Source organism: Eublepharis macularius, chromosome 4 (assembly GCF_028583425.1).
Source record: "Eublepharis macularius isolate TG4126 chromosome 4, MPM_Emac_v1.0, whole genome shotgun sequence".
Taxonomy (NCBI): domain Eukaryota; kingdom Metazoa; phylum Chordata; class Lepidosauria; order Squamata; family Eublepharidae; genus Eublepharis; species Eublepharis macularius.
Genome location: NC_072793.1, coordinates 115,582,140 through 115,609,016, shown reverse-complemented (window position 1 = coordinate 115,609,016; position 26,877 = coordinate 115,582,140). Strand labels below are relative to the sequence as shown.

At 44.0% G+C, this 26,877-nt stretch overlaps 1 protein-coding gene across 1 annotated transcript in view; it reads right to left on the bottom strand.

The window, feature by feature from the left end:
• The window catches only part of CACNA2D3 (calcium voltage-gated channel auxiliary subunit alpha2delta 3), a 1,057,886-nt gene that overhangs the window by 625,624 nt on the left and 405,385 nt on the right, over positions 1–26,877 (bottom strand). Inside the window, exon 5 of the mRNA XM_054976383.1 lies at positions 16,759–16,921. Coding sequence (XP_054832358.1) covers positions 16,759–16,921 — 163 coding nt within the window. The remainder of the gene's footprint in view (positions 1–16,758; positions 16,922–26,877) is intronic.

The window sequence follows — 26,877 nt, the reverse complement described above, 5'->3', positions numbered from 1 at the left end:
ATGGACTAACGGCAAAATTTTATAAAACAATGGGTCAAGAACTGGCGCCCCTCCTGAAAGAGGTAATGAATGGTGCTATGCAAGATCAAGGGATTCCTGACTCTTGGAAGGAGGCTAATATATCACTGATCCCAAAAGAAGGACAAGATTTGACTAATGTTAAAAATTATAGACCAATTTCACTGTTGAACAATGACTATAAAATATTTGCAAAGGTATTGGCGGAAAGAATTAAAGGATGGATGTCGGAATCCATTGCAGAGGAACAAGCGGGATTCCTACCTAATAGACAAATTAAGGACAATTTGAGAACAGTAATGAACGCTATTGAATACTATGATAAGCATTGGGACAGAGAGGTTGGTTTCTTTTTCGTAGACGCGGAAAAAGTATTTGACAATCTGAACTGGGACTCTATGTTCGCCACTATGGAAAAGCTGCAAATGGGAGAAAAGTTCATACAAGCAGTTAAAGGAATTTATAAAGACCAAAGTGCAGCGATTGTAGTGAATGACGACTTGACAAAAAAATTGAAAATAAGTAAAGGTACAAGGCAGGGCTGCCCACTGTCTCCATTGGTGTTTATATTGATTTTGGAGATACTGATGATCCAGATACAAGAGGACGACACAATTCGAGGTATAAAGATAAAAGAGTTTACCTACAAGGTCAGAGCATTGGCGGACGACATAATGTTGATTGTAGAGGATCCAGTCAACAATATGCCAAAGGTAATAAAGAAGATAAAGGAATTTGGAGACCTGGCTGGTTTCTTTGTAAACAAAAAGAAGTCGAAGATATTATGTAAAAATATGACTAAACAAAAGCAGCAAGAGCTGATGGAACTAACAGATTGCGAGGTAACAAACAAAGTAAAATATTTGGGAATTGAATTAACTGCAAAAAATATAGATTTATTTAAGAACAATTATGAAAAGTTGTGGATACAAATAGAGAGAGATTTGATAAAATGGAATAAGTTGAATTTATCATGGCTGGGCAGAATTGCGGCAGTAAAATGAATGTTTTACCTTGTGTGATGTTCCTGCTACAAACGATTCCGATCATTCGGGACTCTAAACAATTTGAAAAATGGCAAAGAAAAATTTCGAATTTTGTATGGGCAGGCAAGAAACCACGTGTTAAAATGAAAGTATTACAAGATGCGAAAGAAAGAGGTGGCTTGCAACTGCCCAATCTAAGACTGTATTACGAAGCAATTTGTTTGACATGGATAAAGGATTGGATAACGTTGAAAAATCGCAAACTTCTGACATTGGAAGGTTATAAGAAAATATTCGGATGGCACGCATACCTATGGTATGACAAAATAAAAGCGGACTCTCTGTTTCTGCATCATTATATTAGAAGAAGCCTCTTCACAATCTGGAAGAAATATAAGATGTACCTGGAAGACCGAATTCCCTCCTGGGTGGTCCCGTATGAAGTAATAGACCCGAGAACTGTCGACAACGAACAACAACGTTTAACTTACAAGGAGATAACACAAATACAACATTCAACATTAAGAATAAAGTCAGAAGAAGAATTGTCTCCTTGTTATAGTTGGTTTCAATACAGACAGATTAGGGATCTTTACAAATCGGACTGTTCAAGGGGAGGAATAAGAATGGAAAATTCAGAATTGGAAGAAGTAATGTTACAAGAAGGTAAGAAACAAATTTCAAAGATCTATAAGATACTTCTAAAATGGTACACTGAGGATGAAACAGTGAAAGTACAGATGGTGAAGTGGGCAATAAATTTTCATAAAGCAGGGGTGGGCAATTGTTTTGGCTCAGGGGCCACTTTGTGGGAGTGGAGGTTAGCGGAGGGCTGCCCCTTTTAAAATGATTGCATTCATTAGTTAACTTTGTATTTCAGAAAAGGTATAAATTGTATCATAAAAATCAATAAATATAAATTAAATAAAACAGTGGTCGTTTTATTCAATTTATTTATTGTGCTAATTTCATATCATCTATAGCTGCAAGCACATTTAATTTTAGAATCAGTTTAATGAGACAAATGTAGGAATAAGGAAATGAAGGAAATCTCGGTTCAAGGCAGATTTTTCTGACTGTCTTGGCGGGCCACAAAAAACTCTGTAACGGGCCGCATGTGGCCCGCGGGCCGCAATTTGCCCACCCCTGTCATAAAGAAATAGCAATGGAGGCATGGGAGCACTTGTGGAAGAATACAATTAAGATTACAACGTGTACGAATATTAAAGAAAATGTATACAAGATGATATACAGATGGTACCTAACACCGAAGAAAATTGCACTGGGGAACGCTAATATGTCAGATAAGTGCTGGAACTGTAAAAAGCACGAAGGATCATTATACCGCATTTGGTGGACTTGCGAAGTAGCGAAGCAGTACTGGGGAGATATAATAGAAGTAATTAATGAGGTGTTACAAACCCAAATAAATAAGAACCCAGAACTGCTGCTACTAAACTTGGGAATGGAGAATGTTCCAGTGCAAAATAGAACATTGTTATTTTATATGACAGCTGCAGCAAGATTACTCTATGTGCAGAAATGGAAAGTGCAAGAAGTACCTACTGTAGAGGACTGGATTTACAAATTGCTGTACATGGCAGAGATGGATAAAATGACAAGAAAACTTAAAGACCTGGATCCGGGACAGTATTTGGCAGACTGGGCGAAACTGAAACAATTTTTGGGAAAAAAATGGGATGTGAAAGGAGAACTGTGGCAGTTTGAGAATTTTTAAAATAAGACATTTTAAATGGAAGAGAGAAGTGACTTTACCATTAAGAATTGTATATCTATTTTAATCTAAGCTTGGATTATAATAAGAGGGATGAAATTTAGAACTGATTTTTTAAAGAATAAGATAGGGAGGTTAGGATAAGTAATATCTTTTTCAGAGAATATGAATAAGGGAATAGTTAAATAAATATACTGATGGGCCATACTATATATATTATTATGTTAGTGGATCAGATTGTATATTAGATAATGAATGTGCAGTATGGTGTTGTGTGCTGTGCCACATTGGTGGCAGGGCACACAGTAGGGGTTTTAATACATATTATAATGACGGTAGTATATTTGATAGAATATATGTTTAAAAGAAATAGAATATGTTTAAACTAAGACTTTTGTTATATATTATATTATATTATATTATATTATATTATATTATATTATATTATATTATATTATATTATATTATATTATATTATATTATATTATATTATATTATATTATATTATATTATATTATATTATACTGGTCTGCTATATTGAGGGGTATAAGATCTATACTATATTGATAGTATAACTGATAGATGTATATTATATTGATAGAATATTTGATAGTTTAATTGATAGAAGTATATTATATTGATAGGATATTTGATATATATGGTAGAATACCTGAAAAAAAACAAAACTAGAATGTGCTTAGAGAAAGGGATTTATTAAGTAATAAGAGGGGTTAAGGGTTGGAAAACTGTTGCAAGTCGATAGAGAGGGGGGAGGAAAAGGGTGGGGGATAGGGTTAATTAGATATTGAGGGAATGTATGTATTGAATTTGAAAAGTATACTCACCAATAATTTTTTTTTAAAAAAAAGAAAGAAAGAAAATCTATGGAGCTGACTAAAGAAACTGGTTAGTGAGATGCAACCCAGCAATAAAACGCAATTAATAGAAGCAATAACTCAATCGTGGTTTCACATTATAACAGCTGCAGAACTAAAAAACTTGGTTCACTCCATGGGAAGGCGTTGTAAGGCCGTAATTAAAGCAAAAGGTTACCCAGCTAAGTATTAACTGACATGGTGAGAATTGTTGTATAACTCACTTTCTCCTAGTGGAAGTAGACAGGGGCAAAAGGTATCACCAGACTATTATGCTGAGGGGGAAACGTGAATAGATTCTATCTTCATTTTGTGTTTCTATATAACACCTAAACAGAGAAGTCACCCACAGTGAAATGCATGTTATATCTGTATGTGGAGCTCTACCATTAGAAACACAGACAATTCGGCTTTCCCAGCCGCAGCAAAGCTGCTTAGGCTGGGAGCCGGCTTTGCAGCCCTGCCTGGAGGAAGCTGACAGGCTCCCTTCCTGGGCATCCAGGGCTTTGGCTGGGGGCGGAGCCAAGAGCTGTTTGCAGGCAGCTCCGCTTCCCCAACGTCAGTTTCCTCGTGCGCTTGGAGGGAACAGGAGTGCCTTTTTGCTCTCCTCCGAGCGACAAGGAGTGGGCCGGGCTGGGCTGACTGAGACCATCTCAGCTCTCAGAGTTCTCACCGGCTTTTTCAGCCGCAGCAGCGTTTGTGACGGCGTTGGCGTCAGCATTTCGGCGGCGGCTTTCCTGAGGGCATTTACTCAAGCGCTGCTTTTGTTTCCAGGCGTGGTGGCCTGCTTTTAAAAGGGGCTGTTGCTCTTGGGGGGCTTTTCTGCAGACATTTACCTGCAGCTCAGGCACAGCTTTTGTGTGCAGTGTGGTATCCTGCTTGTAGAAGGGGGGATTTGGCTCTCTCAGCAGGTGGGGTCCTTCCCTCTCTTGGGGAAGCAGGTGTTTAAGTGCCAGCGTCTTTCACACATAAGCACGCTCCCCCCTTTTTTACTTTTTCCTGGGATTACAGGGGCCCTCCATTTGAGTCAGCAATTACAACCCCTGTCGTCCCAGTAGACATTTGACCAGGCTTTCCTGGGGCCTAGCTTATTTCTGCCTGGCAACCTAGTCTAGCCTATTTCTGCCGGGCAACCTAGCCTATTCTGCCTGGCAGCCAATTTTCTGTGTACTTTTACAGGGTGGTGGTGCCACCTAGTGGTGGCTACATATTGCTTTATACTGGTTAAGTGGTCTGACTGTGAATCTGCTCCTTTTGGGATAGTTTGCATACTTTATAGACATGCCTGCTGAAAAAGGGAGTGGAAAAAGGAATGGACCATCCAAGGGTAAGCAGCCAGCTAAGCAGCCTGCACCAAGTGTGCCCCTTCCCCCACCAGCTCTTTTCTCTGATGAGGATGAGAGGAGTTCAACCAGACAGGAGCTCTTGGATCGTATTATGGCGCTTGAGGGTGCTCGGACGGCTGCATCAGTGGCAGCACCTGCACCAGTGGTAGCACCTGTTTGGGCAAACCTGCCTCCTACAAACCTGCCTCCTGCTAAAGTGTCTAGGGTTGACTTTTATAAGGACCTTGTTTCTCGTCTCTCTGCTCTTGAGGGCACTTCAAGAGAGGTGGCGTGAGATGGCGGTGCTTGCCTGGAGCCCCTGGCATCGACTGAGTGCGTGGCAGAGGGCGAGCAGGAGTGGCCTGTGGAGGGAGGTCAAGTTGCCATAGTGGTTGAACCGCCAGTATTGGAAGGTAAGTCATCTGTGTTGCAAATGGCCAGCAACTGGCCTTGGGGGACTTTGGGACAAACAGCAGCCACGGGTGTGCCAGCTGCTTCTGCATATTCGTCACCTATGCAGGGATGACCCTCAGCAGGCTTGTCAGCTTGGCCGGCTTATGCCGGTGGGTCTTTCGGCCAGCAATATCCACAAGCCTTACCTGCGGGGCTCAGCAAGTGGGGATAGTCAAGCCTATCCTCCTCCTTCAATGGCATGGCCTTATGGCTACAGCACGCAACCGGGCCTTGTCCCCTATGGATCCCCTGGGTATGGCATGGTTCCATATAGAGCTCTGCCCCCAGGTGACACGGTGTTGCCTTTGGGGGATCACCCAACTCAGGCCACCAGGGACAAAATTATAAAGGGTAAATATGTCGACGTCTTTACCCTTCTCTTCAGGGAGCTGGAGAAGAAGGATAAGGACGATCTACATGACAGGGATAAGGAGAGGATCCACCATAGGAGGATTGACAGGACTTCGTCGCATTGGCTGCCCGGGTTCCTTGTCTATGCGGGTGTGTTAGCTAGGGCACAACCCTGGAGGGCGCTTCCGTTGTTCCAATATATGAATATTATATTTAGGGGCTACACGGATTTTGAGGGGGTGGCTTGGCTGCGGTACAATGAAGAGTTCTGCAAGCGTGCAGCTTTAAATCCCAGCCTTCCTTGGGATCAGATATTAATGCAGCTGTGGGTGCAGGTGATGGGCCCTTCCAAATCGACCTTTGGAGATAGGACTGACAGTGGTCATCTTATATTTCGGCCCACTCAAGGGCCAGGTCCCCGCTCCTCTGTGGGGCAGCAGGTTCAATTCCGGCTGTTCTGTTAGGACTTCACGTCCAAAGGGGTGTGCAATAGGAAATGGTGCAAATATAGGCATGAGTGTCCTGCCTGTGCTGGCGCCCACCCATATGGAGCATGCTCCAAAGCAAAGCAGGGCAGAAAATGCTTTGGGAGTGGGGGTGGCCAGCAAGGGGCTGGCAAAGGGCCCCAGTCCAATAAATCTGAGGGTACTTGAACAATTGCTTCAAGTTTACCCTCGGCACCTGGATGCGGAGTATTTATTTAGGGGTTTTAAGTTTGGGTTTCGGATCCCGTTTCAGGGTCCACGGACACCTTTCATGGCAGCCAACCTTAAATCAGTGGCTGGCGTGGAAGAGGTGGTCCGGCAAAAGATTGCTAAGGAATATGCAGAGGGCAGGGTCTTGGCGCCATTTGATGCCCCTCTGGTCCCTTCTTTGTGGGTTTCTCCTTTGGGTGTGGTGCCAAAAAAGGCACTGGGGGAGTTTCGCCTTATCCACCACTTGTCTTTTCCCAAAGGAGGATCCGTGAATGACAACATTCCCGATGAGCTCTGCTCGGTGCGTTACACTTCATTTGACCAAGTGGTCAAGGTTGTGCGCCGGTGTGGAGTGGGAGCTGAGATGGCTATGTGCGACATTAAGTCTGCCTTTTGCCTGCTCCCTGTTCACCCAGAAGACTTTGATCTCCTGGGGTTCTCATTTGAAGGAAAGTTTTATATGGACAGGGCCCTTCCCATGGGGTGTTCCATTTCTTGTTCGGCATTTGAGAGCTTCAGTTCCTTTTTGGAATGGGAGTTGCGTCGCCGATGTGCTAGCCCTGACACTGTTCATTATTTAGATGACTTTATGCTGTCTGGGCCAGCTGGTACTGGGCAGTGTGCCAGGCTATTGGCCAGGTTCATGGTAATGGCTGAAGAACTTGGTGTTCCTATAGCCCATGAAAAACTGAGGGACCAGCTGTTCTCCTCACATTTTTGGGCATAGAGTTGGACTCTGTGCAACAGACTTTTAGGTTGACCTTGGGGAAAGTGGTAGATCTGAGGGCTCGGGTGGGTGATTGTCTGAGTAAAGACAAGGTTTCCCTTCTCAAGCTGCAGCAATTGGTGGGCCATTTAAATTTTGCCTGTAAGGCGGTGGCTCCTGGGAGAGCTTTTCTCAGGCGGCTGTGTGATGCTATGGGGACCTTGTGGTTGCCCCATCATCGCTTGCAAATTAGCAAAGGTATGCGGGAGGACTTGCTGGTTTGGCAGGAATTCTTGGATTCCTTTAATGGGGTGACTTTTTGGAGGGAGGATCTTTTGTTAGAAGCTGAACTCTGAGTCACTTCTGATGCCTCTGGTTCCACAGGCTTTGGAGTGTTTTATCAGGGCCACTGGTGTGCTGACCAATGGCCAGCAGATAGGGTAGCACAGGGATTGTCCAAAGACCTTACATTTTTGGATTTCTTTCCCTTGTTGGTGGCCGTTTGGCTTTGGGGTCCGCAGCTTGCTAACCAGGCAGTCCACTTTTGGTGTGACAACTTGGCTGTGGTGAATGCTCTGACATCTAAATCCCCCAGGGAGGGGGATGAGGCTGGTCAGGGCATTTATGTTGAAATGTTTGCAATTAAACATTTTGTTCAGGGCCAGACACGTTCCGGGTGTTAATAATGGTGTGGCAGATGCTTTGTCTCGCCAACCATTCTGGCAGCTTGCCCCTTGGGCTGACAGGCAACCAGCAAGGATGCCCCAAGAGCTATGGCAGCTTGGAAGGTAGAAGCATGCAAAGTGATCCAACTGTCCATTGCCCCAAGCACCTGCAGATCATACGTCCATGCAGTAGGGCAGCTCTATGAGTTCAGGGCAACGGCCAGACTTCAGCAGTTATGGCCCATCCCACTGGAACACTAGATGCATTTTTGTGTCATGCAGCGGGGAAGGGGTTTTTCGGTAAAGTCCATTGGGGGCAGCTTGCCAGTAAGGTGCGTGGCTTTCCTGAATTCACAGGGGCTTTTAGGCTACGCAAAATGTTGGTAGGATGGTCTACGGGAGTGAGGACGCTTGGGGACTCCAGGCAGCCCATCTCCCTATTAGTTTTGAAGGGGTTGGGGGCTGTATGGAGGGAGGTATGCTCCTCTAAATATGAAGGGAAGCTCTTTCATGCTGCTTCCTTGACAGCCTTCTTTGGGGCCCTGCGGGTCAGTGAGTTGGTCCCTCTGTCTCGTAGGGATAACTCTGGCTGGGCCTACGATATTAAATTTGTCGGGGATACGGTCTTCCTTTGTATTCGGCGGTCCAAGATGGATCAACGGCAAAAAGGGAGTATGTTGATTTTGGGCTCCTGTGGGGATCGGGAACTTTGTCCTGTTAAGGCCCTCAAAGAATACTTGGAACTTCGTGGGGAAGGCAAGGATGTCTTATTCCGCCATGAAGATCAGACCCCCTTGACCAAGTATCAGTTCTGGACGGTGACAGAGAGGGCTCTAAAGAGGATTGGGATGTCTGGGGTCAAATTGGGCACCCATTCCTTTAGGATTGGGGCTGCATCTACGGCAGCAGCTATGGGGCATACTCACCAGGCAATCCAGCGTGTGGGCAGGTGGCGGTCACGAGCCTTTTGGACCTATATCCGCCCCCTGCCTCAGTTTTAAAGGTTATTGTTACTTGCTCTTTCCTCAGGTGCCATGTCGGGCCACGGGAGGAAGCGGATCCTGATTTGTGGCCACGGCATGGTGTTCTGGGCGGCCTATCGAGCCAGGAGAACACCGATTGGATCACAGTTGGGTTTGAGTGCTGTGGCCACTGTTGAGTGGCAGGGACAGTGTGGCCTTAGATGGCTGGGCCTACTGCCTCTCTTGTTTCGGGGAAGGACGGGTCCTCCCCCACACATTTTGGTCATTCACCTGGGAGATAATGACCTGGGGCTGATGCAGGGCAAGGCCCTGTCAATGCAGGTAGCTAAAGACCTTGGGATTATAAGCAGCCGATGGCCAGGCGTGCTTATATTTTAGTCAGAGACGCTACAGCGGTGGGTCTGGAGGGAGGCCTTTGTTCCTAGGGCAATCAAGGGGGCCCAGCGCAAGGCTAATCATGCCATTTAAAAATCCTTGGGGAATGGCTTGGGTATTTACTTACCACACTCCAGAATTAGGGCCGAATTTGTCCACCTCTACCAAGGCGACGGTGTACACCTGTCGACAGAGGGCAATGACATCTTTTTGGATGACCTGCAGCAAGGGCTTCATTTGGCTTTAAGCCATATGTGGGGTGCGAGGGTCTAAGAAGAGGCTTGACCCTTGCGATGGCAGGAGAGTTTTGGGTATAGGGTGCAGGCCGGTGAGCACCCAGTGGCGCTTCCCCATGGGTGGGGAACAGGGTCTGCCATTAGTGTGGTATGCTTGTGGAAGCTACCATTGCACAGGCAGACGCCTGCTGGGGATCCTCAAGTACAAGGCCTTCCTTCATGCTAGATGGCTGGGGCGTTAGGTGCTTGATGGGGGGATCCCTTGCCTGGTTGGCCGGGTTGCAGCCATTCAAGGGATGGCCTACACCTGAGGCTTTGGGGCTCGCCCAGGCAGGTCAAGGCGGAGATCCAGAGTTGATCCTGTGGCTTAACCTGTACCGCTTAGTTGACCCTTTCCTTGTTTTTGTTAATGGTCATTTTAATAAGCTTCCTTTCTCAACAATCAACTGGAAGCTTATATAACATGTGACATATTCATGTCTTTGTTTTCCCTACAAGATCATAATATATGAAGCCATCCAGCGAAGAACTGAGGTGAGAAAGCAGGTTGGAGGCAAGCTGCCTGAACTTCAGTCTCTCTGTCTTATGGTTAATATTGTGGGGGGGGGGGAGTTTTTTTTAAAAACCTCAACTTTCTATAAGTACTGAGAGAAAGAAACAACTGAACCAAAATTAACTGAGTTAACTCAGTATCAATCTGAGCACTTGATTTGCCCCAGAAAGAACAGGAGATTGTAAGCAGATGTATATTGAGAGAATCAAGTTCCATTAAATATGCTGCAGATGATTTCTAAATTAATTTTCCTGAAAGGCCTGAGAGGGACTCACCTAAGGCCCATACTGGGTCAAAGGTCATCCCCACGATGTAATGACTGAAGAGATCCTTGGAGTACTTTGGGGGGCTGTTATGAAGATAGATGAAGTAACAATTGTAAACATGCTACAGAAACAAAAAAAAATAGTATTTGTCTTCAACTTTTCGACTAAAGCTGGTTTTCTTTCCCGATTAAATAAAATAAAACAGAGCCAAAAACAGTTCATGATTCTTTTTGCAATTCTACTGCTGACAAAAAGAGCAATTGTCATATTTGTGAGAACTATACCAAGAAAAGAATCCATTTTCAGTATCCCAGATACATAACTTGTCACTTTACACAGCATGAACAGGTGTCATTTGCTGCAAATAATTACTGGAAAATAGTCAAGTTTTCTCAGTTTCTTTCTTCACATGATTGAATTTCATATGTTACATTTTGCACGATGCACATGTTTTGTTATAAAAACTGATAGCACAGCTTCAAATTTTCAGCAACATATTTTTTTTTATATTTGTCAGTTGAGTAGAAGTAAAACATCCCTTGCTGACAGAAGTGCCTCAAAATATTCAGGACTTTACCATCTATTTTTTTTTAGATCCATAATTCTAGCAACAAAGAGAAATCTTTTCCTATATACATAAAATGCTCACTGCAACACAAAGGGATTTATGAGGGGAAAAGTGATATGTATCCCCGAAACATAATATTTATTTCAGGTGTAGAGGGTTAAGGGGTGTAGCAGACCCATAACTTACTGCTTAACACAACATTGTTTTCTTCATTTGGATTAGGACTGGGAGTTGCATTTTTCTCAATTAATTTTTAACTCTTCTGATTTTACAGAGGAGTTATGTTAATATATTGCTTCACAGATGTTTATTTTGGCTTTGACTCCATTCTCACAGTGATACAGATTTAAGACATCTCTTACTGCTATCTTGTAAAGCTGGCTGGTCAAAAGAAACTACAACATTGCAGTTTATTTTATTTATTTACTACATATTGAGCCTTACTTGCTGAGGCTCAAGAACAATAACAAAACAATGTAATCAAATACCATGAGATTTACAATAAACAATGCAATAGGACTAGGATTACAAGAACTACAATGAATAGATAAAGCAAAAAAGTATCAGATGTGATATGTCAAACAATGCAAAACAAATGGAATGATAAAAGTAGAAAACAATGCAGTGAGATCAAGACAATACATACAATAAACTGTGGAGTAGATTATAATTAGACATGGGCACGATCTGAATTACGATTTCAAAAAAACCTCAATTTTGGTGTTTGCGCCATCATGACTCAGCTAATCGGTTCCGTCCGATCCAGCAGTCGGGGGTTTGCTTGTTCGGGACTTGATCGGATGTATCGGTTTCTGTTCGGAATTGCAGACACTCTGGCGCCAGTAATTTATTCCCGGGGCAATGGAGCCAGGGGAATGAGCTGTGTTTGCCCTCCTTCTGTAGCCCTCGAAACACGAATGGAAGCCCAGCTTTCCTTGATTAGCAGGCTTCCTTCCAACCACGGAGCAGCAACCCAGGGGAGGGAGGAGGAGGAGGAAGGGGTTGTTCTGAAGCCATGGGCACAAAGGAAAGGCAAAAGGCAGCGCAGGAGGCTGGGAGGCCGCCCGCGCTGTTCGTCTTTCCCCAGGACAAGGGGCATGTGGGCAAGCCAGCCACCCCTTGTCCTGGGGAAAGGCAAAAGGCAGTGCAGGTGGCTGGGAGGCCGCCCGCGCCATTCATCTTTCCCCAGGACAAGGGGCGCGCGGGCAAGCCAGCCGCCCCTTGTCCTGGGGAAAGGCAAAAGACAGCGTGGGAGACTGGGAGGTCGCCTGCGCCGTTCGCCTTTCCCCAGGACAAGGGGCACGTGGGCAAGCCGGCCGCCCCTTGTCTTGCAGGGCAGGTGAACGGCGCGGGCAGCCACCGAGCCACTTGCGCTGCTGCCAGCTCCGCAGCGCACCAGGACAGCCAGCTTGCTGCATGGGCAGGGGGGGACCCAGGAGTGCACACGCGCGCGCAAGAGCCTGACTACGGATGCCCTGGGCGCTGGCAATCGTAGATCCGGCCCTGGGAATGTCCCCTCCCTGAGGGGAGGCGGCTCGTTGCTGGGTTAAAAACTTCTCCCCCTCTACTCTAAGTGTGTGTGTGTGTGTGTGTGAATGTCCCCTCCTTCCCTGAAGGGAGACGGCTCATCGCCACCTCCCCCTGCCCGCCGGGCCTGGCGGCCGCTGCCACCAACCACCATTCCTATATCGCTGGAAACAGCGGGGCACCCTCCCGCTTTGGCCTTCCCAATTCCGGATCGGAAATGGGACTTGATCGGTTAGAATCGGTGGCCTGGGTTTGGCAGCAGCCCGGATCCACGAACAGCTTAATTGGTATTTTTGGGGGGGATTGTGCCCATCTCTAATTATAATCATGTTCCCTTTATAAAAATATCCTTCTGAACAATTCTAGCTTGCAGAATGATCAGGGTTGCCAACTTTGGGTTGGGAAATGCCTGGAGATTGGAGGGTGGAGCCTAGGAATGGTTACATCATTAACTTTTGTAGAAAATGTGGTTGTGTTGCTACTGGGATCCCCCACAAATGGCAAGGTTCTATTGGACAATGAAGGATAAATATGTATTTTATTATACAATATTCAGTATATGGCTGATGGATCTCCAGCAGTCTTCTGCATATATAGTGAATACCCATGAAGTCAGTGTCAAGAAACTGGCCTATTTTAGTCTTTTTTCAAATTTTTGGTTCAGATTTCTGGGCCTGATTAGGCTAGACAAGGCCCATCTCTGGAAAATTAGTCACTATGACTTGGCATTTTTCAAAGATAAGTATGAGATAGACCTGAGTCATAGGGTTGCCAACCTCCAGGTGGGGGTGGTGATACCCTGGAGTTACAACTGATTGCCCGATGATAGAAATCAGTTCATCTGGAAAAAAATGGCAGCTTTGAGGGTGAACCCTATGGCATTATATCCTGCTGAACACCCTCTGATCCACAAAGGCCACCTTCCCCAAGTTCCCCCATCAAAAGCTCCACGAATTTCTCAACCCAGAGCTTGCAACCCTACTGAGGCACAGGCGCAGCTCATAAAATGGGATTAGAGAGTTTCAAGGCCAGAGCCCATGAAGGAGCCTTTCACTTGCATTCTCTCACATTAGCATAAGGAACCCTAGGTGAGAGTACGTTACTCTGGTTGTGAATATGCTGCAGCTGCAGAGGAAAATGGTCACATGTCCAAGCAACACCCATTTATTGGTCAAGCAGGATCATGCCATACTGCAGGCAGCCTGGCATAAAGCAAGGGTCTTCATTTAGCTTGGTTCTCATTCTGTTCTGAAGGATGCTGCTGTAGTTGCTGGTGAAATACCTGCCACTACATGCCTTTCCATACTCTGGACCTGACTACCAGGAGAGGTGTCAGTCCAGGACTCTTGCCTTTGGATTTAGGAGATCTTCTGCCTTGACTTCTGTGCTTCTAGCCTGGCAAGATAACATCTGTGTCTGAGGACCAAATCCTGCATATTATTTTAGAGTATTTATGTAGTAATTTTCTTTCCTGTCTCTCCCAGCCACTATATTTGTAATTTCTTGCATTTGTCTAATATACCTTATTAATTACACTTCTGTGGTGTTATTTGGGTTTTGGGACTTCAATCTACATCCAGTCCTTAGCCTATTTTGGCAACAGCTACCAAGTAATTGTTTTTGTGAAACTCAGGCTGCAAGCATCTTGCCTCGGAGAGCTGACTCCTTGATTAACACCCAGTAGAGCTGGAGAGTTCATTCCTTGATCTCTCCGCTGAAGGTTAGCTAAGAGGGACTGGTGGTGGCTCCTATTAGCCTGGGAGGTGTGGATTCTACCCCCAGTATTGATTGTTTTGCTCTTGACCTCCTCTCCATGACCTTGTAGATACAAAGGCTGTGACAGTAGGGAACATTATAACTGCCACATTTGGTTACATGGAAGGGCCAGATAGCCCACATTCTCTTTCTAAGGAACAACATGCCTGAGAGGGATCAGGAAAAGTCACAGGTAATGTATGTATAATAACAAAGACCATCTGTTCCACACAAAATAATGTGAATAAACTCTTGCTCACATTCAAGATGGAAAATCCTTGAAATTGGCAGTCAGTCTCCAAAATTGTAGATGATAGGTAGAACAATTGACACATGATGGTTTTTCTTATTCTGCTATGCAGTGTTGATAATAAATTAAGTACTACATGGTTATCCAAATGGACTTTGTTTTTTAAAGAGAACAGCAAAACCCCAATTTTCAACAGTTGGATACATTTTGAATTATACAAATGTTTTTCTGCATCTGCATGAAATAATGATTTTGGCTGACCTAAGTAATCCAGAGTGGAGACAAGCATAATCATGGAGTTTTCTGCTATATCTCCACGGGCAGCATCTGCTTCAGCAGCCAGAAGGCTATTCTAAAGTCTAGTTCATCTTGGCATGAAAATGTTAGTGCATTATGGGTGAACACCATCTCAGTCACTAAAGTAATAATGTATTGCCTGCAATATATTCTACTGAACAATGAACTGATTTTACAGTGATTATAATTTCTACTCTTGTGTTCAGCTGCTCCTTTTTAATATCTCTATAATAGTACTGCCAAATGTTAACAAACTTTTCAAGCATGAAAGTATTAGTTTACTGTTAATTAAAAGAGTATGAGCTTCAAATCATACCTTAAGTGATATTAGCACTGTTAAATTTGCACTGTTAAATACTTTCATTCATAGAGTCACCATAGGTTGGAAGCAACTTGACGGCACATAACACATACACATACCTCAATGGGACACAGCTATACATTATTTTCTCTGAAATACTGCTTAGACATAGGTCTTAAAGACTAGTTCTAAAATTCTTTGCATAATAATGTTTATTGGCAAGGTGAAGAAAAAATTGTGCAAAGTGAATGCGGCAGGACAGCAACTGTCTTTGAACTTTTTCAAGCTGTGATGATTAAAAAAAATGCTGCTGGCACATTATTGCTGCTGGTTATTTAGGGCTCAGTTCACACCAACATTTCAAATGGTCACACAGAAGCATTTAACTTTTACATGCTCTTGATATTTTGTAAACTGGTGATGATATATAGCCAGTCCCAGTCATAGGGGATAAGGAAGGTGGGATTCTGGTTAAAGTTCCACCCTTATACCTCTGTCTGACTTGGCAATTCATCTACAGTTGGGAGGGAAGACAGCATGTATGCAGTCATTAGCATCTTCTTCACTTTAGATTTATTTGTAACAATAAGAATAAGATATCATTTTAAAATCAGAAACTATAATGAAGGATCATGCTGTCCTATTACATGGGATTCACAGATCCAAATTAGGATTACAATAGCACTACCCACTATACTAATATATCACTACTTGCTTTCTTGTTTTTATTGTCTGTTTTTACTATACCATCACCCTCTTTCTTTCACAGCTTTCAGTTCATTGAATCAGCAGAAATGTTAACCGATATGTTTCACCTTCCCAAATAAGAGACACTGGTATCGGGGAACCAAAAATCAAGACTGTCAGAGAATCATTAGGTAGAGGTATTAGGTGCCAGGGAAGGGAGCAAATGGGAATGTCTCTGCCAGTTGAGTGAAAGCAGGGCAGAGTTTCTGTTCCTCCTTTGTTACAGATACTTTTAGCCTGGGTGTTATTGGAGATATGAACCTTTGGTCATAAACTGAAAGGTGAAGGGCTCTTGGTCCTTGGATCTTAACCCAAAGCTCATACCTTGTAGCCCCAATTGACCCATGCTAGTGGATCCAGGAGCAGCCCAGAATGTTGACACTGTATATTTATTTGCATGTTTAAATTGTAAAATCTGAGTTTCTTTGTAAGTCGGTTTGAGTCCCAGTGGAAAGAAAAACGGGGTAAGAGTGCAGAAATAAATATATAATTTCAGATCCTCTGCCATATTCGTTTCTCTAAAATGCAGTCCAGAAGTATATTTAGTCACACCACCTAATCCATTAATAGGTGGTCAGGCTCCATAATAAAATCAATTGTGTTGGAAATATGATGTCTTGTATACAGAGAAGGCAGAATACCTGCAAGGGGCAGCGGGTGTGACAGTTAGATTGTTGGCAGAGTGGGATCCTTCTTTCCTCCTCTCTTCTGTCCTCCTTGCATGTCTCCAGATTGGTATTCTTAGGCTGCTTCCTGCTTCCTGCAAGTCCCTCCTCCCTGTTTACTGAGGTAGTTAGTATCTATTCTGTTTCTCTCCCTTCTGTCAAAGTTGTAGTTCCTGAATAAACTCTCTTCATTCACTCCTTAATCAGTCTCAAGATCACTCCTAAGATATACCAGAGCCTACAAATTAAGCACTAAGAGTTTCATATTAGGGATTACTTGATCTTGGATAAAGCTCCGGACATGAAGTATGAAATTCAAATGGAGATGGACATTTAAAGTGTGGAATTTCGGCCATGCAAAAGCTTTGATCTTATAAATAAATACATTGTTTAACACACTGAAGAATGAAAAAGACTTCTGCTTACCTTTGTTGTACATGTTGGTTGGCACTTGAACATCACTCAGAGTGACATTCACAGGTAAGTTATTAAAATGTTCATTTGGTTCCAGGATGAATTCTTTTCCAAGTTCTAAGAAGTTCCCATCTTCATCCCGTTCATTAATGAGGACAGCATTGAAATATTCATACTGCAACAAAAATCCGGTAATTATATCCTTTTACCATCTCTCTTAAATAGAATTCATTGTGTTACAATATACAATCTCTTCTTGCCATAGTTTTCTGGTCTCTTTTTAAATTAAATTTTATTAAGATTTTTTTTAGAACCAAAAGATAAAAACTAATAAAAATGGGGGGGGGGGGAGATAAAAAGTACAAAGTTGGAGAGAAAATAAAAATATATAAAGAAATATTAAGAAGTGAGTTCTGATTTTCTCTTAACAAACACAAGTAAAATCACAAGCTTAACACTTACTCTATAATTACAAAAAAAGGCTCTCCTTTTTCTATTACCGAATTGCTTTTTTTCCCCCCTTAATCATCAAATTCACAAATCATCAATTCGGTTTTTCCCATTTCATGTAAAACGTCGATCAAGGGTTTTCAGTTAGCAATAGATGTTGATAATGCCTTTTTTCTAATCAAAGAAGTTTAGCCATCTTTGCAAGTTCTATCATCTTCACCAATCATTCCTCTGTTGTGGGTAATGTCAAAATTTTACATTTTTGTGCCATACATAAAAATACTGTTCCATGACTTTTTTCTATCTGTATGCCCATTAGTCCCAAAAGAAAAGTCTCTGGTTTAATTTGAACATTCTGAATGTATTTGTATACAAAAACTTTTGGCTTTAATACACATCCACCATAAATGATAACATTACCCTTCATTTTGTTCACATTTCCAACAAGTTTGAGAATTTTTTATATCTTTTAGATAATTTCTCTGGTGACTTATACCATCAATACATTATTTTATAAAAATGTTCTTTAAGACTAGTTTTTAACATAAATTTAAGACCTTTCATCCCCATATTTCCCATTGTTCCATTTGTATATTTTATCCAAAATTTTTAGCCCATTTTATCATAGATTCTTTCACTTGTCTTTCCTCTGTCTCAAATTTCAACAAGATTTTATACATTTTAGCAGTAATATGCTCATCATTTGTACATAAACCTGTTTCAAATTAAGTTTTAGATTGTTCAAAACAATTAGATCTTTTATCTGCTTTAAACCTTCCTGATAATTGTGCATTAAAAAAAACACTGGCAAATGTATCCTTGTCTGTTTTCCTAAATCTTAAAAATAGCACCCCAATCACAGAACACTAGCGGCTTCTTTGCACAATTTCTGATGTCACTGTTTCAAAAATGGAGGCAGGCAGTTATGATTCCATTTTATGGTGCCACGAAAACAGAATCATAACTGCCTGCCTCCGTTTTGGAAACGGTGATGTCAGAAATCACGTGAAGACGTCACCAGCATTCCATGAGTGGAGTGCTATTTTTAAGATGTGGGAAGCGGCCCTTCTCACCAGCAGCATAGCTGCTTTGGGCCGGGGGGGGGGGATGCCTTTTGCCCACCCCCGGGAGGAGAAAGAGATGCAGCATGCTCTTCTTGACATTCAGGGATCTGGGGAGGGGCAGAGCCAAATGCTTGAGAGGCAGCTCTACCCAAGCCCTCCTCAGCAGTTTGCCTCGTGCTCAGCCTGAGCAGAGCACATCTCAAGCTCTCTCAGCCAAGCTCCTCTGAGGCTAGTTTTATTGAAGGCCCTCAGAGCTAGGCAGCAGCAGCTGCTTTGGAGAAGCTGTGCTTTCTCCTGGTTGCTAACTTCAAACTCCAGGATGAGAGCCAGGGCCCAGGGCCAGGCTCAGTGGTTTGGCACATACTTTTTTCTTATTTACATTTGAGGCCTGTTATCTATCAGTCGAGAGGGCTAAAGCAGAGTTAGAGCCCCTGCAGGCCTCTGGCCTATCTAGGCTTTGCTTCCCCCCACCACACACACACTGTTTTCACTTATTGGGAGGGAGTATTTCCAGTAGCAACAGCAAAGGCCTTGCTGGAGGCCACAGGGATGGCTTTCAGCTATCTGAGGGGTGGATTGATTCACATATTATTGCTACTGACCTAGCAAGGATCTGCATTCCCAGGGTGGATGCTGGTAAACCTTCCCATCTGGGCTTCTCTCCCCACACCCACTGTTTTCACTTTATTGGGAGAGACTACTTCCAGCAGCAATATCAAAGGCTTAGTGCATCTAAATGCAGGCATAGGGTGGTAGGGGTGATTACCTCCCCTAGTGCCTTCATTTTAAAATCACGATTAGGGTTGATCGTGATCTCTCTCTCTCTCTCTCTCTCTCTCTCTCTCTCTCTCTCTCTCTCACACACACACACACACACACACACACACACACACACACACACACACACCGCCCCCCAGCTGCTCCATACTAGGGTAGTTGTTGGAGTATGGACGGAAGCCATTTCGTAGTCTTAGCAGGCTGTTAGCCAGTCAGAGGGTGGTGGCCATTTTGATGTTCAAAAGTTGGCTGCAGGCTATTTGGTGGCCACAGCCATATTTGTAGTTCTTAGTTAAGAGCTTGTCATTTTAAACGAGCAGCCATTTTGTTACTTGGCAGCCATTTTATAGTTTCTCAGAAGTCTGCTAACAAATTGTGGCTCATGCCTCGCATTAACAGTTAATCATGCTGCCCAAAAGAGGGTACATAAAATCTAAGGGAAAGTGACCCGCCAAGAAAGCAAGGCCAGTCCTATCATCCTCAGATGAGGAAGAGGCTGTGAATAGACATGAGATTTTAGAAGCACATGTAGCAGCACTTTAGCAATCTAAGGGGGCTCAGGGGCCGGAGCTGGGCAAAGCTAAGAAACACTCCCAGGCTGACATCTGCTGTGATTTTTCAATGCAAGGTTCTGACTCATTTATCTGCCTTACAGGGCCTCTCTGGCAAAGGTGAGGGGGAGGAGGCATAACCCTGGTGGTGGAAGGTGGGGACACAAATGTGGCTTCAGAGGAACTGAGCTGACCTGCAGAGGCTTGCCTCATAGCGGTGACCGTGGATTCAGTCAAAGAAGAGGGTAAACACACTACACCACAGCAGGCATATGCTTGGCCATTGGGGCCTTGGGGTCTGGCCGCTGATCCTATGCCTTCTGCAGCTTTACACTTAGTTTGAACCCAGGCTAGCACATCTCAGGGCCTGAGACAGGCAGGCCAGCGGCCTTCATGGCCCCAGCCAGCATTGGCCAGGCAATATGGCGGGCAGGTCACCAGTCCGCACACACAGTCAGCTTTTGCCACTGTGCCATGGCAATGTGGTGAGGGCCAGGCCTTATTGGGCTTGTTGGACCCCTGGCATATCTTTCCAGGTTCCTCCTGGGCTGCCTTATTATTGCACCAATCACTTACAGGTTGGTCTCCCTTTTAGGACCTGGTCTCTTGGAGATGTTTCACTCCCTCTGACTGACCATCTCAAGTAGGCCTCCAGGGACAAAATTCTCAAGGGGAAAGATGTAGACATCATTACCCTTCTGTTCAGGGAGCTGAGAAGGATAAAGATGACTGAGAGGAAAGTTACAAAGAAAAGTTGAAGAGCAGGAAGGTGGATTGTACCTGGGCTGTTACCCCAGGATTTCAGATCTATGCCAGCAATTGGCTAGGGCATAGCCATGGAGGGCTCCCCCTGACCTTTTAAAAATATTTTATTTTATTTTATTTTAGTACCTGGATATAATATGCGAAGGGCACAGTGACTTAGCTGGGGCCGCATGGTTGCAGCATGACATGGAATCCAGGGTGTGGGCTGTCCTCAATCTTGGCCTACCCTGGGATAGGATACACTATAGCTTGGGCTACAGGTTATGTCTCTTGTGAAGCCAAACATGGGAGATTGCTCCAACAGCAGTCACCTGGTACATAGGGCTGCTATTAATCCTAGTACCTGTGTCCCAGTGGGGCAGTTGGTTCAGCCCCAGATGCATCGTTGGAAGTTTACCTCCCAAGGGGTGTGTTCTAGGAAATTCTGTAGTTTTGGCCACGAGTGCCCAGTCTGAGGTGGTCCCCCCTCGCCTTCACAGCCTGCAAATGTCAGAGGCAAGGAGGTAGGCATGGTGGGAAGCCAAGCAGTGCTCCTCAACAATAGTAAACTGGAGAAGGGACCTGTCATACAAATCTGACAGTTCTTCGGCAGTTACTGGCTGCATATCCCAGGTGCCATGATGCCCTTTACTGGCTAATGGGTTTCACATGGAAGATAGATCCCTTTTCAGGGTCTTGGGACAATATAGCAAAGGAGTGTGTTGAAGGCAGGGTGCTGCCCCCCTTTGCTGCCCCTCCTGTTCCAAATATAGGTCCTTTGACCAGCAGTCAAGGTTGTTTGGCGATGTGGGTTAGCACTGAAATGGAAAAACATGGCATTAAGTCTGCCCTTCACCTCCATCGGTTCATCCCAAAGAATTCAAGCTATTGGGTTTTTCTTTCAAAGCCAATATCATATGGTCAAAGTTCTTCTAATGGAGTGTGCCGTATTTTGGTGGCCTTTGAATGCTTCAGCTCTCTTCTTGAGTGTGGGCTCTGCAGATTCTGGCCATTGCGAGGGGCTTTTGGATGGTTTGGCAGCCTTGCAGGTGAGCTGGGAGTGCCTTTTGGTCACGATATGGTAGTGGGCCCAGTGTCGGCGCTAACATCCCTCGGCACAGAACTGGATACACAGGAGCAAGCATCCTGTTTGCTGGCATAAAGCCATTGGTCCTGCGGGTTCGTTTGACCACTTTTAGAGGAATGAATAAAGTTTTCCTCTTGGAGCTTCATTAGCTGGTGGGACACTTACATTTTGCCTGTAGAGTGATGGCACCAGGTAGGGAGTTTTTTGCTACCCCTAAGTGAGGACATGGGTGCCCCTCTGGTTGCTTCATCACAGGCTGAAGTTTTGCAAAGGCATGAGGGAGGATTTGGCAGTGTGAGATGAGTTTCCTGATTAAATGGGGTTACCTTTTAGAGGGAGAACCTGCTCTTAAACACAGAGTTCCAGGTTACCTCCGATGCCTCTGGGTTTCCTGATCTTAATGTAGTCTGTTTGTGGTAAGGGAGCTGGCTGGCCACACTGTCCACTTTTGGTGCAACAATCCAAGCAGCACTCCATGTTTCCAATTCACTTTCTTCCAAGTCCCTCCCCCCACCTTTAGAAAGTCATGAGTCTGGGCAGGCCATTTATCCTACGGTGCTTGCAGTTGAAGTGGCAGGAGGGGAGGTGTGGTCATCTGCCTCACATCCTGGTCATTCACCTGGGTGACCCAGAGACAGGGAATGGTCCTTTCAATAGGATCACACAGACTTGCTGCACCCAGGCAAGTAGTGGCCTGATTGCTCAAGGGGAGGTCATTCACTTGGGTGGCAATGACATTGGCTCACAGGGTATGGCCCTTTCCTTGCAGGCTTGCAGTGCCCAGACAAGTAGTGGCCTGACAGCTTGAGGAGAGGTGCAGTCCTCTACCTCATGTCCTGGTCATTCACTTGGTTGGTAATGACCTTGGCTCACAGGGCATGGCCCTTTCCTTGCAGGCCACACAGACTTGCAGCACCCAGGCAAGTAGTGGCCTGATGGCTCGAGGGGAGGTGTGGTCCTCCACCTCAAGTCCTGGTCATTCATCTGGGTGGTAATGTCCTTGGCTCGCAGGGCATAGGCCTTCCCTTACAGGCTCACACAGACCTGCAACACCCAGGTAATTAGTGGCCTGATGGCTCAAGGGGAGGTGCTGTCCTCCACCTCATGTTCTGGTCATTCACCTGTGAAGTAATTACTTTGGCTTACAGGGCATGGCCCTTTCCTTGCAGGCCACACAGACCTGCAATGCCCAGGCAAGTAGTGGCCTGATAGCTTGATGGGAAATGCAGTCCTCCACCTCACATTCTAGTCATTCAACTGAGTGGTAATGACCTTGGCTCACAAAGCATACCCTCTTACTTACAGACTCACACAGACTTGTAATGCTGAGGCAAGTAGTGGCCTGGTGGCTTGAGGGGAGGTGCTGTCCTCCACCTCATGTTCTGGTCATTCACCTGTGAAGTAATGGCTTACAGGGCACGGCCCTCTCCTTGCAGGCCACACAGACCTGCAATGTCCATGCAAGTAGTGGCCTGATGGCTTGACGGGAAATGCGGTCCTCCATCTCACGTTCCAGTCATTCACGTGGGTGGTAATGAGGCAAGTAGTGGCCTGATGGCTCGAGGGGAGGTGTGGTCCTCCACCTCATGTTCTCGTCATTCACCTTGGCTTATAGGGCATGGCTTTTCATTATAGGCTCACACAGACTTGCAGTGCATAGGCAAGCAGTGGTCTGGTGACTGAGGAGAGGTGCGGTCCTCCCTCATATTTTGGTGATGTGGTCCACAATGCTGTTGTGTGTGGCAGAAAGCTTGGGATCCACGAAGTATCATAAGGGCTAGGCGCAAGGCCAACAGAGCCCTATTTAGAGCACTGGAGGGTGGGCTTGGTATTTATTTGACCCACCAGCAAATAAGGGATGAATTTGCTGACATCTACAGAGGGGATGGGATTCACCTATCGGTGAAGGGCAACAACATCTTCTTAGATGACCTGTGGCAAAGGCTTTGGTTGGCAGTAGGCCACCTCTGGCGTGCAAAGGACCAGCTCGGTCCCAGCCATGTCTCTAGATTTCTAGAGAAAGATCGTATGTGAAGTTGAAGGGTAGAAGAGGGAAAAATTTTAAAAAGCAAATATTGACTGAAAAAATGGAACACAAAGATGGATTCCAAATTCAGAGCAATATGTGATGACCAAAATGTATTAGCGTAACAATAGCAAAATTATTATTTACATTTGTGTAGCTGCAAGTCTGATGGTGACACAATCATGGAAAGTGAAAAAATTAACACATCTTCAGGTAATTATGGATATCTGGGGAGGTAATAAAATGATGATGATGCATTCATATTGTTTATTTCAAAGCAGTTTATATATATATTATCCTTGCTACAACCCTGTAAATTATGCCTTATTACTATCCCATATTTTAAATGCGATGCTGGGACTTAGCATGTCCTAACTACAGAATACATGGTGGGTCTGGGACCACCATGAGGACCATCAGTCAGTCATGCACTTGTGAATACCCACTGAGAACTTTACTCCCAGGTGCATGGTGCCTGATTTGGATCTGGATCATAGGACAAGGAAGTAATGGCTTCCACGTACACCATTTTTCAGACCTGAAATAACCCTAGGAGAGCATTGTTTTTCCATCTGGTCAGTACATACGGACAATGTACTGTTTGGGACAAAAAAAGCACTTCCAGGGCTGTTTTGGGCTGTGAAAATTATGCAAGGGAAGGAATAAGCCCCTTCTTCTCATTTGTCATTGTCCTGATCGAAACAGGGCCCCTCCTGCTTGGGAACCTGGTCCCAATGGGAAACTCACAAATGTATGTCTGATCACATTGACCCAGAGAGACCCTGAAGAGAAATGTAGTGTAGTGAGGAAACCACTGCACCAAGTGAGTTCCTGAAACCTCTGAAACTTTCATCCTTTACCTCCTTCCTTCCCACATACAAAGAACCATGACTGAAGTCTTCCTTAGTTTTAGAAGTATTTGAGCTAATTCCAATTTGTTCAATTTCTCAGCTGTTGCTACAACTGAGATCCAGATGTCGGAAATCAGTTCCTTTAGAGAAAATGGCAGCCTCAGAGGATGGACTCTTTGGCATCACATCTCTGCTGATCTCCCTCTCCATCCCAAATGCTCACCTCCACAGGCTCTACCTCCAAATCTCTAGGAATTTCCCAGCCTGGAGTTGGCAACCCTAGTTGTGAGGTGTTGTTTTTCTCAACCAAGATACCATACCAAAGTTTAATAGTTTAAAATCCAGGTTTGTGGGCAAGAAACAACCTTCAGTTTATTAAAGCATCCACATTCAAATGTCACAATGAACTGGAGTTAGATTGAAGGCTTCCTGATTTAACATCATGGCTCCAGGAACAAGGAGAGGAAAGAGGTAGGAATGAGTCTGAGGCACTGAGGCATCTTTACCTATGAAAAAATTGGCTACCATTGCTTTACATTGGCTACCAATTTACTCCTGAGCAAAATTCAAGATGTTGGTTTTGACCTTTAAAGCCCTTCATGGTTTGTGACTGGAGTATCTAAAGGACCATCCTCTCCCATATGTTCCTGCCCAGGAATTAAGATAACAAAGAGAGGCCCTCCTGACTGTCCCATCAACTAAAGAAGCTCACCTGATGGGCACATAAGAGGGCCTTTTTGGTGGCAGTCCCAGAATTATGGAGCAGCATCCCTGGGTAGGTGCACCTGGCCCCCTCACTGCCAATCTTCAACTGAAGAAGTTTTTATTTACTACTGTTTTTAATTAACTTTGTTTTTATGTTTATTGGCAGTCTTAAACTGTGCTTTTAAACTTTGTTTTTATTCATTCATGATTGTTTTTATTTATATTGTAAGTTGCCTTGTGTTCCAGTAAGGTAGAAAGGCAGCTAATAAAATTTAAATAAAAATAAATAAAATAATTTAGGAGCCTTAGCCCATTGCAGGAAGATTTGCTCTGTTTACTGCTGAAAAACAGACATCCAGCTGACCATTGGGGGAATCAGGCTCGTGGGCAGCAGCTGACTATCATTAATCAATAAGCAACTGAATACATGATTAAAATCCTAAACTTCAGGAATCTACATTTATATCTTGCCTCTATCAACATAGCTCATTTATCAGTTAAATATTCAGGACTGAATTTGGATTCTGCAATAGTGGTTCAACTCAACCAAGCTTTATACCAATATCTCCCTGGTTCAGTTCTGGCATACTATCTATTATACCACATCACCTCTTCACAGCAGTCTATTCTAGAGTGAATGGACTTATCCCTTATGATATACAGCCATGGTTTCCAGTTTATTAAAATCTGCCAGAATAAAAATTTCACAAACCCCCATTATATATTTTATTATAGTTCCTATTGCGCAGAATGTGAGGAAATGGAGTTGCTATATTAAAACCTGAAATGCCTATGAAATCATTTACCAATGTGCTTACTGAGCTGGAGACTTGCCATTATACATTCAGAATTAAAATTAGAATGTCAACATTTAAAACAGTATCAAATCTGCTTAATTTATAATTCAAGACTTTCAAACTAGATTAACAGCATCCACTGTCTGATAGCAATTTTTATGACATTTTCCATCTATCTTAAATCAAAACTTGATAATCCTTCTGGGTTTAACATTTACTTTGAAAACTATGCAGATGACTGACGAAATATAGCTGTTTTATTTACTGATTGGGAAGAAACCTAGCTTTCATTTGACTAAGCAGAATGTGTAGAAGCACTTTAGTCCAAGAGAAGTGGCATGCTTGGAGAGGGCCGTACTTGGAAATCAGCAATCTATTTATTTAAAATATTTATATTCCCCCTTTCTCCCAAGCAACTGGGAATCAAAACTTTTTTAAAATCCCCAATAACATTCAAATAAAATGTGATCTTTAAAATCATAATAAAATACAACATCAAGAACTAATTTACTACTGGCCATTTAAAAACGGCTGTAGAGAATTTGCATAGGATTGCACTGTAAAACCTGTTCACAGGAGGGTTGGTGTAGTGAATCTTTAAGGAAATACAGATAAGAGTTATATGAAACTTTAGAGCTCATGAGCCCCACTCAGGACTCTCTAAGCTCTCTGGGGCTTGACCAGGCTGATTCTTCCCTACACTACCTTTCTTTCTTTTAACTAACTTTCAAACGCTCTCAACATTAAATCCTTTCTAGAGTAGTTTCAATCAGGACAAGCTTGAGGGCTTTTTCTTTATTTTGTTAATTAAGAAATTCATGTTTTGTGCATACCTGTGGAGTCCTCTGAGTCAATAAACAAGGGAGGGATCTTGTCTGTGGATAGCCCAGTATTATGACACTGGCCGTACACACAAGGGCCAGCAAGTTTACCATTAGATTATAGTAAGAGGGTTGGCTTCCCCTTCATTAGTAACTAACTCTCAGTGCCTGTTTAAATTTTACAGCTTGAAAAGCCAAACCTTGGTTAAGGATTTTAAAGCGCTCAGGGAGCCAACTGGCCACTACACCAGAGTATCT